This window comes from Ambystoma mexicanum, chromosome 10 (assembly GCF_040938575.1).
Source record: "Ambystoma mexicanum isolate Mex_15411 chromosome 10, UKY_AmexF1_1, whole genome shotgun sequence".
Taxonomy (NCBI): domain Eukaryota; kingdom Metazoa; phylum Chordata; class Amphibia; order Caudata; family Ambystomatidae; genus Ambystoma; species Ambystoma mexicanum.
The window spans coordinates 1408814247-1408834286 of NC_090932.1; the positions used below are offsets into that span (position 1 = coordinate 1408814247).

At 48.8% G+C, this 20040-nt stretch overlaps 1 protein-coding gene across 4 annotated transcripts in view; it reads left to right on the forward strand.

Moving 5' to 3' along the window:
* The window catches only part of SVOP (SV2 related protein), a 750499-nt gene that overhangs the window by 71147 nt on the left and 659312 nt on the right, over positions 1 to 20040 (forward strand). The window contains exon 1 of one of the 4 annotated variants that reach the window (XM_069619448.1): positions 10140 to 10323. The exons of 2 other annotated variants lie outside the window; for them this stretch is intronic. In XM_069619448.1, the coding sequence (XP_069475549.1) occupies positions 10289 to 10323 (35 nt within the window). In that variant the 5' untranslated portion in view covers positions 10140 to 10288. Of the gene's footprint in view, positions 1 to 10139; positions 10324 to 20040 lie in introns of those variants that run through there. One more of the 4 variants, XM_069619447.1, reaches the window with a different exon arrangement.

Below are 20040 nucleotides of genomic sequence, written 5' to 3' on the forward strand. Positions count from 1 at the left end.
CTCCCTGTACAATCACCGGCGCTTCTGAACTTTCTTCGGTGGTGTTTCGGATTCGGATTCCTGTTTTCTGATTCATTGATTCCTGTTTCCTGATCACAGTTTTTTCCTGGTCCTCCCGGTTTTGACTTCGGACTGCTTTGGTTGCTCTTTGGAATTTGCCTTTTGATCTGGTTGCCTTCCTCCTCTTGACCACGGACTGTCCCTGATTTTGCCTTGGATTCTGAATTGGTCTGCACTGCCCGCTTCCTGCTTGACATTGGCCTGACATTGGATATTGCCTTGGATACTGATTTGGTCTGCTTTGCTCGCTCCCTGCACGACATTCGATTGTTATTGGACTTTGCCTTGGATTGCTTCCACGCTGCTACCTCGCCTTGAAAGATTTTTGTTTCGTCTTGGTTTTTGAACTTCCTTGCTTTCGTCCCTCACAAGTACACGGACTAGAGACTTCGAAAGGTGTACGTTGTGGGTTGTTTGCTTGTCTTCTGCCTCGCGACTGAGGTTTGCTACGAACTTCCTCTGCCCCTCCGGACCCTTGTTACCACTGGACAGGAGTCCAACACGGTAAGACTATGAGAGTAATTAGAGACTCCTAGTTATTCTATTGATGCTTATTGATAAGTGATTCATTGCCGTATTCTTTGCTTAGACTGCAGGTGCCAGCATTACCAGCCGGTTAACTTTCTTACCTGAGTTAGCAGGTTAGTGGTATTCAGTGTATGCTGTTTTGTATTGGCTTTCTTGTCTATGCAAAGTCGGATACTTGCCTTGTTTTCAGCTGGTGGTGTGTCCTCCTGTATACCGTGTCTACACTTCTACGGCGCCTGGGTCATCGGTCTCCTGTCTTTCCAGTAATAGACCATTCTGGTTGTTATTTCTAATAGCCAGACAGGTACATTATTTGGAAGACTTCATCATCTACACGACGAGGCAAGTCGCTCCATTTCAAGTGCTTCCTTGGTCTGACACTTTGAAGCAACAACCTTCCATGTCAGCAAAGTAAATACATAGACATAAACATACCTATGATGTCAAAAGACAAGAAAAAAATCTGCCTTTCGTCGATCTAAAAGAATGGCTTGTCTCTAACTGCCTGAGGCTAGCTCTAGTCCCCTGAGGCAACTTAACACAAAATATAAAAACTGGACACAATCATGTAAAGCATTACTCATGCAGAAAGATGGTGAGCACCTGGCAACAAAACATTCTGCCTTCATTGGAACCTACTGAACCAGACAAACCATATTACCCAAATTCCAATACAAATAAATGCAGTTCCATAAGAAGTCTGGAATCAGTACTATAGCAACGTCATGCTGAAGACCCATCCTGAAGCCTGGGCTGAAATTCTTCAGACCTTATGTGAACAAGTATTAACATCCCAAACTATTCCCCCTTCCTGTTGAAAATGGATAATCGTCACAATTTTCAAAAAAGGAGATCGGCAGTCACCAGCTAACTACCGGCCCATGGCCCTACTCGATTCTCCAGGCAAATTATTTGCACAATTAATTTTGAGAGACTTCAATCATTTGTTAACTGCACAGAATGTACAAGACCCCTTCCAAACGGGTTTTGTTCCTGCACCGGGAACAGCTATCAATCTGCTAACCATTAGTCACATAAAAATGCATGGCCTTCATTGATTTCAAAAACTGCTTTGGACTTCAGACTCGATCACCAGGTATAGCAGAGAACCGACAATGGCTGTCCCATTCCAGGTTTCCATATGTTGTATCCACCAGGACAGTTCTGTCCGTGCTTCCTGTGACAGAGGAACCCTGTGTTCATGAGAAAGCCACTCCCTGAGGTGCTGTATATTCAGACTCTGCAGGGCCCGATAATGCAGGGGGCATGGAAATATTGCCTGTATAGTAGCCTTTGATATTTGAACCTTGGCTTGGGCATCTTGATTTCTCTCCTAAAATCATTCGATTTCTGTACCAGCAAGCCCAGGAATCCCTGAATCCCTGTACTGAGTCCAGGACGAACCCCATGAAGTCCATATTCTTCAGGGGAGTGATCTGGTACTTCTGGCAGCTCATTAGGAAGTCCAAATCTTCCAGCAAGCTTGTTGCTTCTGCCACTTGCGCTCGCAGGAGTCGCTTGTCCTTCACCATCAGGCATATATTGTCTAAATATATCATCAGCCTGATCCCTTTTTCGCGCAGTTTCGCTAGCACCAGCTTCAACACCTTGGTGAAGCACCAGGGCGCTGAGCACAGGCCGAATGGGAGACAGATGAATTCCCTCTGCTGACCTTTCCAGATAAACTGAGGAAGCGCCAGTGAGATTTGTGTATGGGTACCGCTAAATAAGCGTCCCACAGATATTTGTGAGCCAGCCTTTCTCCTTTTTGGAGGATGTCTCTTAGGAGATGGATGCCTTACATCTTGAAGTGCCAGTAGAGGAGAAAGGCATTGAGGGCCCTCTGATTAATAACCGTCATGACCTTCAACGTTCTCTTTACTAGGAAGAGGTTGCGCATGAATCCTACAGTTCCATGCTTGGCTAGTCTTATTGTCTTTTTCTCGCAAAGTTTTGCTATTTCTTGCCTCATGAGCCCTTGATCTAATTCTGAGAGGCAAATGGCCTTGGCAGCTCGTCTTGCTGGGGCTCTTGACAAAACTCTAGGCGGAATCCTTGAATTGCTACCAGAATCCATGCGTCCCCTGTGCTCTCTTGCCACTAGAGAAGGCACGTAGCCAGTCTGCTGGCAATCACTGGTAGCTGCACGCTTGCAATAGGCCCTGTGGTATGTGCTTGCGCTCTCACCTGCAGTAATGGTTGAATGTCCATTGGTGCCTCTCCATCCTCTACACCTTCCTCTCCCCACGTGGGGAGGAAGGGGTTGGGTCGTCTGGCCTCCTTGGACTGCCAGGACCAAAAGGCCATTGTCTGCCTGCCCAGCTGGCTGAGCGGCCTCAGCCTCTGCCAGCCTGACCGAAAACCTGTGTGGCAAAGACCTTCTTCAGGGAGGCTTGCGCCTTGTCCAGGGCGGCAAATGTGTGCACAAATGTGGTCATGCCCTTCACAACGGTGTCCCCAGGGAGGGACCCTTTTGCTGCTGCTGCGGCTTCGGACGAGGCCAACTCTCCCAGCTTTGGGTCTATCATTACCAAAATGTACCTCCGCCGTTCCACCGAGATGGCACAGTTGCCATTCCCTACTAAACAGGTGGCCTGGTGAATCCATCCTGCCAGTACTTGTGGGTGTATGTCACTGTTGTTCTTAGCTTCCTCTGCCATTTCCAAGATATTAGCAAGCGGACCCACCACATCAAGGAGTTTGCCCTGACAGGCATGCCATGACCTATCAATAACTTTTCGGATGTCCTTAGAGTACGTTACCATGAGGTGCAACATCGTGGAATCTATGGGCCTCATTACGAGTCATGCAGGTAAGGGAAAAATAATGCCGGTATGTAAATACCGGCATCATTTAACGTTCCGTAGCATTTTGACCCGCAAACCCGGTATGAACGGCACCGTTATTTACGGTGCCGCTAATAGCGGCATAGGCACGTACACGCGCCTCTTCAGGTATTAAATACTGGCATGCCGGTAATAGGGGGCAATCACAACCCACGCAAACATGCAAATACCGGCATCGCGAACACTCTAACAACGGGCTGCATGATGCCGGAAAAACAGGCATCGCGGACCAGCCGCAAACAGCAACCAAGATACAAGGCAGCTGCCACAGGTGCACCAATCCCCACAGGTGGAGTCAAAGGAGGCTGCACCAGTATGAACTGAGCACACCCACACACCACAACCCCCCCACAGGTGTAGGCAAGGCAGAGTGGGCCCGTACAAAAGGAGCACACCTACACACCACACCCCTTCCTACACCAAAATGCTACCACTAGCATTTGCAATCATGGCGCAGTAGGACATGCCTATACTGCTACAACTACAGCAACAACAGCAACAACAACAACAACAACAGCAGCAGCAAGAACAGGCAGCACAGAGGAGACGCAGGAGGAGGAGAAGGAGGGTGAGACAGGCCCAGCAATTACCACCAGCGCAGCCACCAGCGCCTCGTAGGCAGCCACCAATCCCTCGCACCAGACCCAGCCCATTCAACCTAACCCCTGAGCAGATCCACACCCTGTACCGGTTGGCCCGTGACACCATCACCACCATAGTGGACATGATACAGAACGACATTGCCAGCCACATACAAATACGCACTCCCATCCCCCCACTACTGAAGGTGGTGTCTGTGCTACACTTCCTGGCCACAGGCACCTACCAACACACAGTGGGCCAGCTGCATGGCATTTCACAACCACTATTCTCACGCATGCTGAACCAAGTGCTGGATGCCCTCCTGAAGCACGCAAGCACCCACATATCCCTACCACGGAGTGGCCAGGAGATAGCCGAAACCAAAGTAGGCTTCCATGCACTGGCAGGCATGCCCAATTGTGTCGGTGCCATCGACTGCACCCATGTGGAATTGGTAGTCCCCCATGCCATAGAGGCAGTGTATCGCAATCGCAAGCAATACCACTCCATCAATGTACAAATGGTATGTGACTCCAGCAAGATCATCACCCATTGCTGCCCCCGATTTCCTGGATCCACACATGATGCCATGGTACTGCGCAACTCCACGCTACCCTGTCACATGGAGCGACATGCTGGACCACATGCCTGGCTGCTCGGTGAGTTGCACAACAGGCCCATGGCCATGCTGTGGGGTACTCATGTGTGCGGATGCAGAAGGGGGGGATAGTACACCTGGGTGGGAAAGGGGGGGATAGTTTACCAGGGTGGGAAAGGGGGGGATAGTTTACCTGGGTGGGAAAGGGGGGGATAGTTTACCAGGGTGGGAAAGGGGGGGTTACAAGTACACCTGGGTGGCAATAGCCAGTGAGTGGAGAATGAATGCAGAGCTAAACACTTGACACAGCCAAACTGAAAATGACACATCACTGGGCCACATATCACAAATGATGCAAATGGATGACAACAAGTGAGAGGCACAACCAGGGCACCATGGTGATGGCAAGCAATGCATGACTGAATAGGATGGCAATTGTGCCAATGCGGCCAGTGTGACCATGCATAGCAAAGAGTATACAGCATGAATTGGAGGCTAAACGTTTTCACACTGCCACAGCACATCTGCCTCAGCATGCATGCTTACACCCTGCATCATCTATTCAACCCCCTCCAGTGTTCCACACCTCTTTACAGTATACATTCCATATAGGTGACTATTTGGTACACGTACAGGGACATGTGCATGCGCACACCTAATAGCTGCTGCCATGACCGTGCTCCCTGAAGGTGTCAGTTCAGAGTGACACACACCTATTTGTATCTGCTTGCAGGTGATGGAGGATATCCCTTGAGGCCGTGGCTACTTACCCCTGTGCGGAACCCGCAGAACAGCCATGAAGAGGAGTACAATTGTGTGCACACTCGTACCCATGTTGTGATTGAGCAGACCTTTGGCCTGTTGAAGGTGCGGTTCCGATGCCTAAGCAGGTCTGGTGGGGCACTCCTATATAGGCCTGAGAAGGTGGCAAAGATCACCATGGCCTGTGTCATGCTGCACAACATGTGCGTCTGAAGGAATGTACCACTGCCACCTGACATTGACATGCATGGCCCGGGTGAGGATGAAGGGAATGGAGACGGAGACGAAGGAGCCCCCCTGCCAGTACGTGATGCATGGGACGGCCATGCTGTACACCAAGCACTAATTGACAAATACTTTTAAGACACAGGGACCATGAATGACGTTTGTCAGTCAGACACTGGGCCAATGTGAACATGCACAAAGGGAATGTTGTAATTTGGACACTGAACACCGTAACACATTAAATGGATGCACACCAAAAATAACAATGTCCAGCCAGGGATTGTTCTCCAGAAAACTTGTGTATTATATGAAAGTGCAAAACTGTGCCCACCTCCCCCTCCCACAATCCCCCAACAAACTCCCTCAACCACCCCACAGATCCCAAATGTCCCCATGTGCACAACAAACAGTGTTGCCTTCACCAATGTTACTCCTCACATTTTTTCCATTTTTCAGAAAGTCGGTTTTTGGCGACTTTTGGGTATCGGGGTTCCATGGCCATGCGCCGTGCGCTCCTGCGCGTTAAGCGCACAGGGCTTGATTGAACAGAGGTGGAAGGTGTTGACGTGGTGGATGTGTCAATTGTCAATCCCCTTGCAGAGCCATGGTGTGGCTGCTGCACTTGCCTGATGTTGGCTATTAGGGCCTCGGTCAGTGACCCCATGCACTGCCTCAATGCAGACGTGGACGCCTCCACGGCAGCTGTATTTGCAGCAATGGCCGTGACTATGGCCTTCATGGTCTCATTACCGGCAACGACCTGTTGCTGCATAATCTGCAGCATCTCGTCTTGGCGGGCCTCCACCCTTGACAGACGGACCTTAAAGGGGGTTTCTGTTGCAGGTGTACCGGTGGCTGGTGGGGTGGTGGAAGGCAGGGTGGTGGAAGGCAGGGTGGTGGAAGGCAGGGTGGTGGAAGGCTGGGTGGTGGCAGGCACCTGCGTGGGGCCCTCGTCCTTGGCACTATCGTCCGTGAAAATGCTGATGTCCGAATCTCCTAGGTCGGAGTCATGGAGACATGGGTCATCCAGGCTCTCTGTCTCCGCAGGGGGTGCCAATGTGTGTTGGGCTGGGCAATCCCAAAGATTCTTCGGCCTCTTCGACCACCTCTGTGGACATGACGTCCGTGGTGGCCGGTGGTACAGCTGGTACTATCACAGCAGGTCCACCCTGCAGAGATGATGCCTTGTGTGGCACACTGGGAGTGGTCGCAGGCAATTTTTTGGAGGAGGGGGTTGCGGTGGCCCTGGTCCCCTTGCGTGCACTGGATGTGCTTGCCCCCCTGTCCTGGGTTCCACCTTCCTCATCGGTGCCTGGGGGATAGAAGAGATGCAGGTCATCAGAGAGATTGCCAAATGGCAGCTGTGATTTGTTGCAGTGTAATATCTTGATACATTCAGGCATTATTTCATTTCTGTTGTATGGCATTTGGTGTACTGAGGGGACATGTTGGCAATGATTGCATGGCTGGTGGCAATGGATTGTCTAGGTGTGGGGGGGACATGGGCATGAATGGGTCATGTTGCACCTCTGTTGGGTTTACATATTTCACGCAGCATGCGTGTGGTGCAGGGGGTGGCAATCAGTATTCTGTTGGTGAGTTGATGTTGCCTTGGGTAAAGGAATTGCCTTGCCTAATCGGACTCCCACCTCACTTGTGTCACATCATGTTTTGTTATTGGTGGATGTGTTGGTTCACTCACCTTCCTTTTTTGTAGTAGCTGCCCCGAACTCCTGCTCTCCGATCCCCTCTATGGATTCTGGGTCGATGAATCCACTTGCAATCTCCTCCCACGTGGTGAGCTTAACAGGGGAGTGTGTGCCACTGCCTGTCGCCATTGCGGCCCTCCGGTTCTCCGCAAGGATCTTCCGGACATGGAGGTGGAGGTCGTCCCAGCGCTTTCTGCAATCCCGGACACTCCTTGGGGTGCTCCCCACTGCTGTTACCCTCTGCGCAACCTCCTGCCACACCTGTTTTTTACGCGTTTGGGCCGCATGCTTCAGGTCCGTGCTTCGGATTATGTCAGTATGCTGTTGTAGGGTGTCCACTAGCATTGTCAATTCAGCATCTGAAAAGCGCTGCTTCCTCTTCCTTTGTGAGCTTTTTCCAGTGGCCTTTGACATCCTGGTTGTGTTTTGGCACTCAACAACATGGGTGTAGTGGTAGTAATGGAGGATGGCAATGGATTATGTTTTTAAAGATGGCCGCTGGCCCATTTCCCGTTCCTGCGCGATGACGTAATTTCCGGGTCCGTTTTTTGCGAACACGGTAATGACATGCCGGTATTACCGTGCCGGTATTTACGGTTTAGTGTGAGGTGGTAGCGCAATGGGCGGGCCCTGGATTGCCGGTATAGGGGGCTTGGAGGGCCTTTACCGGCATGGCGGTATTGCCACTACCGGCATGAGGGAAGGCGCGTGCTCGCGCCCTCGTAATGACCCGCTATTAGCGGGATCATACGTGCACGGACAAGCTCATTCCGGCATGCCGGTAATGAACCCGGTTTTACCGGGCAACTCGTAATGGGGCCCTATGTCTGGGGTATCGGCCACTTTGTCTGGGAGAAGTGATGTGGGGCACTCTGCTCTTAGTTTGTTCCGTGCCTCCTTGCTAAGCAAGGTCCACAGGTGTTTCGTTAAATAGGCTGTCAATTTGGTGGGGGCTCCCTTTAGGATGATTTTGGGTACACTAAGCCTTCATTGAAATATGTTACATATTGATATGCTTATAAAAATATGGCTTGAAAAGTACACAAACCATAGTAAGGTATGCACAAACATGTGTGTGTACCTTACTATGGTTTGTGTACTTTTCAAGCCATCTTTTATAAACATAGATATCCTTAACATAGTTCTATGTTTATAAAAGATGGTTTGAAACGTACACGATTCAAGCCATCTTTTATAAAGCTTTGAGGATGGACAAAACCCGAGGCGTCTTTGTCGACAAAGCATTATAAAAGATGGCTTAAAAAGTACACAATTCAAGGCATCCTTTATGAAGCTTTGCAGACGCCTTTCGCCTTGGTGATCAGATTAGATCAATGAGCCTGAGGTGTCTTTGACCCTCAGCGAAAACTTGGGGGTCCATGATCTAATGCCCCAGGATCGCCGAGGGTCAGTGACCTCGTGACGGGGGTGGGGAAACAAAGGGACCATAACTTCCTCTTATGACCCGTCACGCAAGGGGTCACAAGAGGAAGTTACAATGACTGACAGAAGTGCCAGCCAGCCACAGTGTTGCTCAAACTGCAACTTTCAGTTTCAGCGATGCTGTGGCTGGCTGGCATCTCTGTCAGTCACAGCTTGCCTGACTTTAAAATGGCGGGCGCATCTTCCGTTGCGGCTATGGCCGTTGCGGGATAATGTGTCCCGCTATGGCGTGGAGGGACTGGGGGTCCCGGCAGGGCCCTGGCTCAGCCCCACTTTTTGGAGACTGCCGCCAGTGCCCGGCCCCTGCTGGTCCCGGCACACTTAAAGCACTGTATATATATATATATATATTGCTGCTTGAGTTGTGAAGGAAAGAGTATAGCATAATAGGAGACTCTGGGTCTTGACATATGTGGGGACATCACGTGATCGCGGGAGCGTGTTCTCGCGAGATCTCGCGAGACGGGATCTCGCGAGCCAACGCTCTGCGGGAAAACGTTCCCGCTTCAGTGTTGGCGCCTGGCCAGCAGAAGCGGTCAGAGAGGAGCGCTGCTCCTGACTACAGGATAAGGAGAAGTGAGTTAGAGAACTCACACCACGGCTCCTAGGGCGTAACACCACAGCCACTGGAGGTTTCATGGGGGCCCTAGGAGACTACAGCGTGCCACCGGTGTGCACAACCCTTCCACAGTGAAGCAACTGGGGAAGCACAGGACTTGGTCGCAGTGAACAGTGAGTAAGCGCCCTGCGCCACCAGGCCACGCATAGCCTCCTCACTTGCTGTTAGTCAATAAAGACTGTTAGAAATACTACAGCGTCCTGTCATCTGTTAGGCCACAACAACATAGAATAACAGTATAACATTGAGGGCAGAAAATGTGGTGACATTTACAAACAATTCCAGCATTGTTCCTAGGCCCTGGGGTCATAATGTCATGAACTCTTGACCATCATTACAAAGTCAAGCACATTTGGGCGGTAAGCTTTCCTAGCGTCAGGTGTCAATACGAGAGTTCCCAATCTATGGGGGGGGGGGGGTGCAACTGAAGTATAATTTTATTTTCGATTTGTAACGAAATAAATGGGTTTGGTTCGGCTCCATATTTAGTAGTTGCTCACAACATAATGTAAATAAGTTAAAACATAATATTGAAATCAAATATAGTACACGCATCTTATTCTATAACAAACATAAAACGTATAATGTATATACACTGTTTTAAAAGAAAATTGCATTTTAACGATTCATTACATCCGATTTAACTGAAAGATATTTCATTTTAAGATGGCCGCCTCGATTGCAGGTTTATGGAAGCCAGCTGGCACGCGCTCTATTTGGATAACGAAAGGGGACAAAACGTTCTATGGAAAGAAAAGACAGCCTACTAGTTTGTGAGTCCTCCCAGAGGCCAGGCGCCGATGCTCATTTGTGGCAGTGAGCTGTCCAGCACAAACAGCTCCTGAAGCCCAAGCGCTCAGCTGTTCGCACAATGTAAGAGCGATGAGCACCGGAGAACCCATTCAGCAGCACGGCCATGGAGGATGATTTATTCCAGCTCAGGCATTTGCCGTAAGTCTCGCACAGCCTGCAAGCGTATAACTCGAAATCGATGTCCAAAATCTTTGTATTTTCACGTCGGGGAATAGCGCTGAGGCCAGGATAAGCAGCAGACTTTTCTGCAGGTGCTGCCCGTGAAGCCCAAAACACCTGCACACTCTGCAGCAATGTTGTAGCCGAGACGCCACCAATAGACATTCTTTACAGTATGTATTGTTCAGAGCACCCTTTTGAGATATGTCTTAAAGCACTGAGTGATAGAGAAAGCTGAAGTTACCCAGGTATTCTGCATTAGAATATCAAAAAGGAAAATGAACCATTCTTTCATGTGGCGAACTAGACTACGTTTAACATAAAGCATACATGCAATGATTATCAGGAAAAGGTCTGTGTTTGTAAATGATCCCCTTTACTACGATTTTAGTTGGCAAGTTTAAAAACATAGAATTTTCATACAGTGCACTTCATACATTAGTTGATCGATATAAATGCAGCATATGTATGTAGTGCAAGTAATTGCATACACGTGTATGTATACATATACTTTTGAACATGTATCTTGTCTGTTCATATAACATTAACACAAGATTCTAATTTGTAAACATATAGATCATGTGTAGTTTTATAACCATGCACCTGCCCCATATAGATGTGTACATGTATATTGAAGTGTGGCTGTATGCGTATGAACAAATAAATATACGTATGTGTTCATTTCTTATAAAAAATGATGTTTTCTATAGATATAAACAGACGGTCTGTAATGCCAGTTTGCAGCGGCAAGTCCGCGTGAGGCACATTCAGATACTTAAAATGGGAAATTCCTCATTTCGAATGCAGTGTAATCTGAGAAAACAAGATGTATGGCAATTAGCGTTTGTTTTCTTCTCATATTGACTGTGTTTTTGGCACATACATTTTTGGAGAAGCGCCCTTTATAGGAAAATGAAGACATCCCGATGCTTTGAAAATGGTCACGCATTTCATTTGTTGAAGCGGAACAGCATAATAATGTACTCTGCACAATGCCCTTACAACAGGCAATACGACATTTATTTTGACAAACACATGATCGTACTTGTCAATGCAACCAAAGTACTTTTGTACTCGTGCCTCTTCAACATAAAATAGTGTATGTACAGTAGGGGAACGACAGAATACCTTTTGACATGAAACTGCTGTTCAACAGGATCCTAGGGCACATGAATGCAGAATGCAATACGTGAGTACTACTGTTTAGTGACATGCATGTGCTCACATACTAACCTCGCTTCAGTTGTATGTATTGCAGATTTTTGTAAATGCCCATGGTCGATGACCTCGTCAGATAACACATATTCTTCCTAGACAGGTATTCCCCAATTTAAACATTTGAATTTTTTTGTGCAATCCACTTTTATATGATTTGACACGAGTTCCACTTTCGATTGTGTAATAACAGTTGTACATAAAATATTCGGTTTAATGCGTTCTGCATAGAAGAACTAGATACATAACTATTGTTAATATTAATAATATGTATTATCATTATTAACATTGTTATTATTATTTCGATTGGCAAGTTTAACCTTGCTGTGGTGATTTTCATACACTGCTCATACCAGTGCATGGTCCCTTAGTATGAGAACGTATGTCCTCATTAGGAGTGTGCCAGTCCAGTAACAACGGTGCTGGGTTTGCTAGGTCTGGAAAAGACCCGGCGCTACGCTGATGTCGGAACTGTCGGGACTGGGGGCTAGCTAGCCTTTTGGTTGTAGCTCCTGAGATTCTATCCGGGGCTACAACCAAAAGACCAGGGGATGTACCCCCCTTAGCCCCCCCTAGCAACGCCTCTGGGTGCTGATAAGCCTACCAGCACCGTTGTTACCGGACCGGCAGACACAGAATCTGCGGGTGGCTGCCGTCCCGCCGGCGGGACGGCAGCCGCCCGCAGACTTTCACGGAAGCACTGGCACCGTTATTAACGGTGACGGTGCTTCCGTCATCCCCATTCCCATTGAGTCCTATTGGACGCAAATGGGAATGGGGATTAACAATTTACTGGCGTCTGACTTCCAGGAACACCAGGTTGTAATCCCCCAGTGTTTTCGTTAAGCCAAGCGCCAGAAAAATTAAAATTCTGGTGACAGCCTGACGATTTTATCGGCACGCCTACCGCCAGACATAATGAGGCCCTTATTAGTGTTGTAGTTATGTACTAATAGCACGTTTTTACATAGCATTTATAACCAGTATCCTGGAGCATCTAAGTGCTGTGATAATGTTATTACCCTTTTTACTCTCACTACATTTAGCTACTTTGGAGGGATGAAGTTTGAGCCCTGCCAACATTCAAAACTATGGGCCTCATTACAAGTGTACCAGTCCGGTAAGAACGGTGCCGGTAAGCCTACCAGCACTGTTATTACTGGACCAGCGCACTACGAGTTTACAGGCGGGTGTAGTCCCGCCCGTCAGGGTCAGACCTGGCGGGCGGATCAGCACCCGCCCGCACACTATCACGGAAGCACTGGCACCGTTATTAACGGTGCTGGTGCTTCCGTCATCCCGATTCCCATTGAGTCCTATGCGACTCAAATGGGAATGAGGGTTAACAGTTTACCGGCGCCTGACTTCCCAGATCGCCAGGGTCGTAATCCCCCAGTGATTCCGGCAAGCCAGGCGCCGGTAAATATTGCAAGTTCGGCGTCAACCCACCAGCAGCACCGGCAGGGTTACCGCCGGACTTGTCCTGTAGGCAAAGCACAGATGTCTGATGGTGGTGAGTGTTTAACATAATGATCTATCTAACGGGCATAACACAGAGCTTTAATCCTGGATTCGTTTTGCAATAGGATAGTCTTAAGGCCATCCGAAACTTAAAACGGATGGCTATGGGGATGTATTGCCTTTTTGGGATTTAAAGTGTCATGTTGTCTTTTGCAAGACTGGGACGTGATTTTAAGTAGCCAGAAAGTGACAGTTAGCCCTCCACAAAACATCAAATAAATAAATAACACACCATAGTAACACTTAGTTCCTGGAAAGGGCTCTAATGTCCAAAGTAGACCTGCAACAGTAAGCTGATAAGCAGACTTTTCAACCCTGTTGAACCTAAAATCCCCAAGCTGCCCTCTTTAACAAAGAGAAAGCAATTGCCAATCCGGTTGAGAATTGTAGACACTGATTAACTCCCAGAAGAGTCCAGCCTCAACCCTAGAGGAATCCTGCCTCTCGCACCACCACAACCATCTACATAGATTTCCTAGCAGGCCTTAAAAGCTACTTACAGGAAGCCCAGTACAGGGCGTTGCTCCCAGAGGAGCCACAGTACAAAAGTCCCCCTCATTTCATAGCGCCCGTAGTTCCTCCCACCTTTCCTGTCTGAATGTAGCTGTTTTGGCTGTTCACGGACTAGGAGAGTAAGTAGAAGAGAATTTGTCAAACCATCACTGTACACAGGTCAGACATCTGGTTCCTTCTCTCCCTACCTACCTTATATATTTCCATTTGTCTTTTTGTGCAGTCGACTGACCACAGCCTGAATAGGTAACAGAGTGTATTTCTTCTCATTATAGGTTGCTACGTGTCACTTCAATATGATAGCCTACTCCCAAATAAGGCACACCACTTTATCACATAACCTAACGTGGACCAGTCAATCTCGTCCCTCTTCAAGTTGCAAAGCAGGTATGGCTCTTGGAGGAGCAAGAGTTACCCTTTCCCCACCCTCTTCCCCTTTTCTTTTGCACCACTCTCATTTACGCTAATTATACTACCAGAAATTGTTAGCACCCTTGTCCTGTAGACTGATGACTGTGGTTACGGTGCCAGGGGAACGTCCCACCCTGTGGCTTAGTCCATATTGGTATTGAATGATTTCAATGCCTTGCATGTTGCTACTTGAGTGTGCTACTTTAAACCTAAAGAAGAGCTTCCCCATTTCCCCAACAGCCTGATTTGTCGCCTATAACTTATGCATCTCTGGTGTTCACCCTAGTGTAACAGATTTTATTGGCATTTAGTCAAATGCATACAGGTATTAACAGTTAACAAATAAAAAACGTAACGAACGGTATAACAACAACAGTCTTCGTATTGCACGGTAATGTTCTCAGGACTCGATTAGGGCTAGGGATACAGTGGGGTAACAGCTTGGTTATTGGAGGGGACTCATGTCGGGGAGCTCCCATTGTTTGGGTGGCTCTTGAGTTCAGCTGTGTTAGTTAGGGTGATTTCCTCAGGGGGGCTTGTGATCTGCGGCGAAGTGGATGTCGCTCAGAAGGGCCTTCCAAGAATCGAGAGTGTCATTCTTACTATCTCCACCTGTGTTGACTCCGTCTTGCCAGGCTCTGGTTTAAGCTTCAGTCCATCTTTCCAGTTCCTTGATCCAGCGTTCATACTTCGGGCCCCCTGGTGTCTTCCATGCCATGGCTATGGTTCTTTTAGCAAGTATGCATGCAATATTCATCAACTTGACCACGTGCTTATATTTGCTCGCTCTGGGGTGAGCGCCTAGTAAACATTCTTTTGGGGTCCATTCATATCTGGTTATTCCAGCGTCTGTGCAGGTCTGTTTTACCCTGAACCACAATGTCATCGTCTTGGTGCAAGTCCAGAACATGTGGATCAGGTCTGCTTTGTCGTTTCCACACCATGGACATTTTGGCGATGTCTGTCTATTGAAACTGGCGACCCTGTGTGGGGTCATGTACATCCTATATAAGACATTCAATTGTATCTGTCTGAATCTGGCGTTTCTCGAGACCTCCTTGGGGTAGAGTAGTACTCTTTCCCATTCCTTATCTGTCATTGTGGTTTCCAGATCTGTTTCCCACTTCTCCTTCAGTGTCGCACTTTTAGGGTTGGGCTTGTCCATCAGCCGACTGTAGAGTCGAGAAACTGGTTTCCAGCCATCTGTGAGGTCGTGCATCTCGTGTAATAGGTAGTCCGGGGTAGGCTCCTGCGGCCAACTGCACCAGTTCTTCTTGGCGATTTGTTTGATCCGGTGGTACCACAGAAACTGGCCACACGAGAGCCCCTCGTTATTCTGGAGTGATTCAAACTGTCTGAATACGCCCTCTTCGAACATGTCACCCCATGTGTAGATTCCAGCGCTTTCCCACCATCTTGCTGTGATGAGATCCACCTGGGTTTTGCATGTGTCTGCCAGGAGAGGGGTAGTGGGGGAGTTGGGGTGTTTCAGTTGCTTGACGAAGCATGTTCTGGACCATATCTGCCTGCCTAGTTCCGTGATCATGGGAACATCCTGTGTCTGCTTTAGTGGGTTCCAGAGTGTCTCTTTAGGGAATAACTTGGAAGGTGATTGTCGTAGTAGTCCCAATTCAGCGGTCGGATCATCCGAGAGCCACCTCGTTGTGACGCCAGGTAGTACATTTGGAGGTCAGGGAGCTGTATTCCGCCTTCCTTGCATGGTAGCGTCAGAATGGACAAGGACAGTTTGTGCCTAGATGGTCCCCATAGGAAGTCTCTGATTAGTGTTTCCAACTTTTTGAAGAAGGGTGGTCTGATGTAGTGGCAGATATTTATGAAGTAGTATAAGAATCGAGGAAGAACTATCATCTTGACAATTGCTGCTCTGCCCATTATTGCTAGTGGTAGCTTTGACCAGAAATTCATAGATTTGCAGAGGCCTCTTATTACTGCTTCCGTGTTATGCTCATGTGTGAGCGTCGGGGTGTGCCTCATGTGGACTCCCAGGTACCGGAACATGTCGGGTTGCCATTTGATCCCAACATCTGGCAGATCAGTCTCCTTCAAGCCCCTCAGTCTGGCCAGGGTGAATGCGCAGGATTTTAGCCTGCTGAATTTAATCCCAGAGTACTGCGCGTAGCTGTAGAGGACATCCAATGTGACATGTGCGGTAACCTGGGGGTCTTTCAGGTATAGGAGAACATCATCAGCGTATAGCGATATTATGGAGTGTTCATTGCCTATTTTTATGCCCGCATCAAATAACTGTTTCCTGAAGTAAATAGCTATTGGCTCTAGGCCTAAGATGTATAACATAGGCGATAGTGGACACCCTTGCCTGGTGCCCCGCTGTATCTCCCAGGGTTCGGACACCATTCCACCGGTCTTCACTCTAGCTACAGGAGAATTATATAGTACCCTGACCCATCTCCCGAAGCCTTCGCCAAAGCCAAACTCTCTCAGCACCTTGTTGAGCCACTCCCAGAATATGGAATCAAAGGCCTTGATGGCGTCGAGTGAGAGCACTTCCAAGTCTTCATCTCTCGTGTAGGTCTCGGCCATGATGTGTTGGAGCCTTCTTAAATTGGCTGTGGTGTTGCGTCCAGGGATGAAGTCGTTTTGGTCCTCGTGAATTAGGGACCCCGCCACCCGTGCGAGTCTCCTGGCCAGGATGGTAGTGAGAATCTTACTATCGCAGTTCAGCATAGCTAGGGGGCGATAAGAGTCGCACTTATTGTGTGGTTTGTTCGGTTTGAGCATAGGAATTATTATCATCTCCTCATGGTGTTGGGTAAGATCCCATTCTCGTAAGCCTCCTGGTAAACCTCGTGGAGGATAGGGGTGAGAGTGGTTTCGTATGCTTTGTAAAATTCAGGCGGGAGGCCGTCACTTCCAGGAGCCTTGCAGGTGGCTAGGGATCGAATTGCTTCTGTTACATCTTCGGTGGTGATCTCCATCTCTAATGACTCTCTCTGTTCGGCACCTATCTCCTCCAAGGTAGCCTTGATTTCCTCTATGGTTATTTGTTTCTCATTGGAATACTCATGGGAATACAAACTGGAGTAGAACTCAGCAAACGCTGTGTTAATTTCTAGTTGTGTCCTGTGCATTGCCCCGTTTTCATCCAAGTTCTCTGTTGGGAGGTGTCTGGGGTGTTCACGCCTGTACAGCCAAACCAGGAGTCTGCCTGGCTTATCGGCTTCTTTGTGTGTCCTGGCCATGTATGTAGCGAAGTCAAATTTGGCTAGCCTGTCCCAGGCTGATTGGCACTTCTCTCGGATTTCTCTCAGCTTTGCCTCTGCTTCTGGTGTGGCGTTAGCATTGGTTTCTAGGCGTGTTATCTCCTCTTCCCGTTCCTCTAGTTCAGCCTTCAGTTGTCTTTGGAGACCGCCGGCTTTTGATATCGCTTCGCCTCGTGTCACTACTTTCATGGCTTCCCAAAGCGTGCCCCAGCTTGCAACAGAGCCTTTATTGGTGTCTATGTATTCCTCTAGTTTTTCGCCAAGGTCCTCTCTGAATTCGGGGTCAGTGAGAGCTGTGGTAGGCATTCTCCACGAAGGGATCGGTGGTCTAGGCCCCTTGAGTTTCCATTGCATAATCAGTGGTGGGTGGTCGGAGATCGACCTGCCTAGATATGCCGTGGTTCCAGCCATTGAGACTTGTTTTCTGTCTATGAACAGGTGGTCTATCCTCGTGTGGATCCTCGTGTGGATCCTGTGTGGGGCTGATTAGTAGGAATAGTTCCTCTCAGTGGGGTGTTGTTCCCTCCAGATATCCACCAGATCAAGGTGCACAAGTGTGGCATTCAGCGCATGGGTTGCAGCGTTGCTTGGTTGGTGGGGCGGTTCTGACCTGTCCATGGAGACATCTATGATGTAGTTGAAGTCCCCTCCCCAGATAAAAGTTCCTTCTCTGTGGTGCACCATTTTGGTGCACAGTGTTTTGAGGTGTGAGGGTATTCATTGTTGTGGGAGGTAGGAATTCACTAGACAGACTGCCACTTGTTTGATAGTACCCCACATTATTATGTACCTGCCTTCCTTGTCGGTCTCAAGGCCCTGCAGTTGAAAGGGTACATTTGGGTTCACCCACATGAACACTCCCCTTGCTTATTTGGAGTAAGGTGCTCCCCTTCCGATTCCACCCCATTTTTCTGTCAGTTTGGACATGGTTTCTTCCGTGAGGTGGGTCTCTTGTAACATCGCAATCGAAATCTTTTTTCTGCGGAGATAGGATTGAATCCGATTTCTTCTTAGGTACGAGTCCATCCCCCTCACGTTCCATGTCATCACCTTAAGTTACGAATCCATTGGGTTAGTGTTTTGGGTCCATCTAGCTGGTCCTCGCCGGGAAAGTGGTGTGGTCTCGGTCACGGGTTACGGGGTCCTGGATTTGGCTTCCAAGGTCCTCTCGGTCCCGATTCTTGATTCTGACATATCCTGTGCCTCATAAGTATTAGTGGTTTGAAGACTGTGCAACTAATAAAACACTTAACATAACTAGAACTGGTGCGCCTAGCAACTACATTTTTCATGTGGTGCTCAGGCGCTCTCGCGCCGTCTGGACCCATCCGGGTATCGGGCACGAGGTGGGTCGGTCATGCAACTGGCCTGTCCTGGGCTGTTCGTGGGGGTCGAGCCTGGCGTCTGGCGGGAGGCCAAGCGAGGGCCGCGTCTGTGTAGCCAACTGTTGATTGGATTACCTACTAGGTTTCTGGTTGCCTTATGTCTGCGTTAGGAGCGAGGTTCATAAGTGGTTTCGATTCTCACATTCTGATATAGGGTTTGCCTCAGTCTTCCTTCTGGGGAGCGTCTTTACCTTCTGCAAGGTTGTTGTCTTCCAGCCACATGTTGGCAGCAGCTGGGTTCTCTAGGAATATCGCTTGCCCTTTGTAAATGACCTTCAATCTCGATGGGTAAAGTAACATGTATTTCAGATTTAAATGTCTGAGTCTTGCTTTCACCGGCACAAATGAGTTTCTTTCACTCTGAACTTTCTGGGTGTAATCAGGGTAGATAGTTATTTTGGCGTTGCCGCGTTCTATGGGTCCCTCTTCTCTGGAGTGCCTCAAGATGGCTTCTCTGTCTTGGATGTTGAGTATTTTGGCGATCATGGGGCGAGGGTGTGAGCCAGGTGGGGGCCTCTTTTGGAGGGACCTGTGTGCCCTTTTGACTGCGAATCCTTGCGTTAGCTTCCCAGCCCCTATCTCTTGTTGTAACAGAGACTCTATGTAGGCCGATGGGTTTGGGCCTTCGCTCCCCTCTGGTACTCCCAGTATTCTGACGTTGCCCCGTCTAGCGCGACCTTCGGCCTCATCGGACCGTGCCTCCAGCGCAGCCACTTTTCTCTCGAGGTCCACAACCTTGGCCTTCAGGGCTACTGTGTCCTCTGATGTTTCATTTATGATTGTCTCAGCGGTTTTCACCCTCTCGGTTAGGTTTCGGGCATCTTGGCACATGAGTTGGATGTCTGATTTGAATTCATCAATCTTGGAGTCTATATGTGTCCGCAGCGATGCAATGGCTTCCAGTACCTAGGATTGGTTATCAGTGGATTCGCCCTCTCTTGCCTGCTCGGGTTCGGGGTGGAAAGGCGAGTTTGCACAGGGGTTTTCGCTTTGGTAGAGACATATGTGTCCATGGTGACTGGTTTCCCTTTATTCCTGGCGGCCATGCTGAAGCTTTAATGGAGTGTTGCTCAGCTTACTTTGGGGGCAGGGTATACAAGTCTCCGGTGAAGATCTGGGTGGATTCCGGGCTGGGCGGTGGCCCAGACCTATATTGTAATGTCCTCCGTTTGTTGGGGATGCGGGCAGGGTTGTAGCCCCCAGTGCAAGTGGCTTGTTTGTTTGGGTGTCAGAGAGTCCTCGCCCTGCACCCTGTTAAACTGTTTGTGGTCCCCAGATTGATAAGTCTCTGTATTAAGTGGCCAGAAGGGACTGGTGCTGGGGACCCACTGGTCAGTTCCCGGGGGGCCACTCGCTGTGATGGTGGCCTGTGACACTGCCCCCGAATATATGGGAGGTGCAGCAGCTAT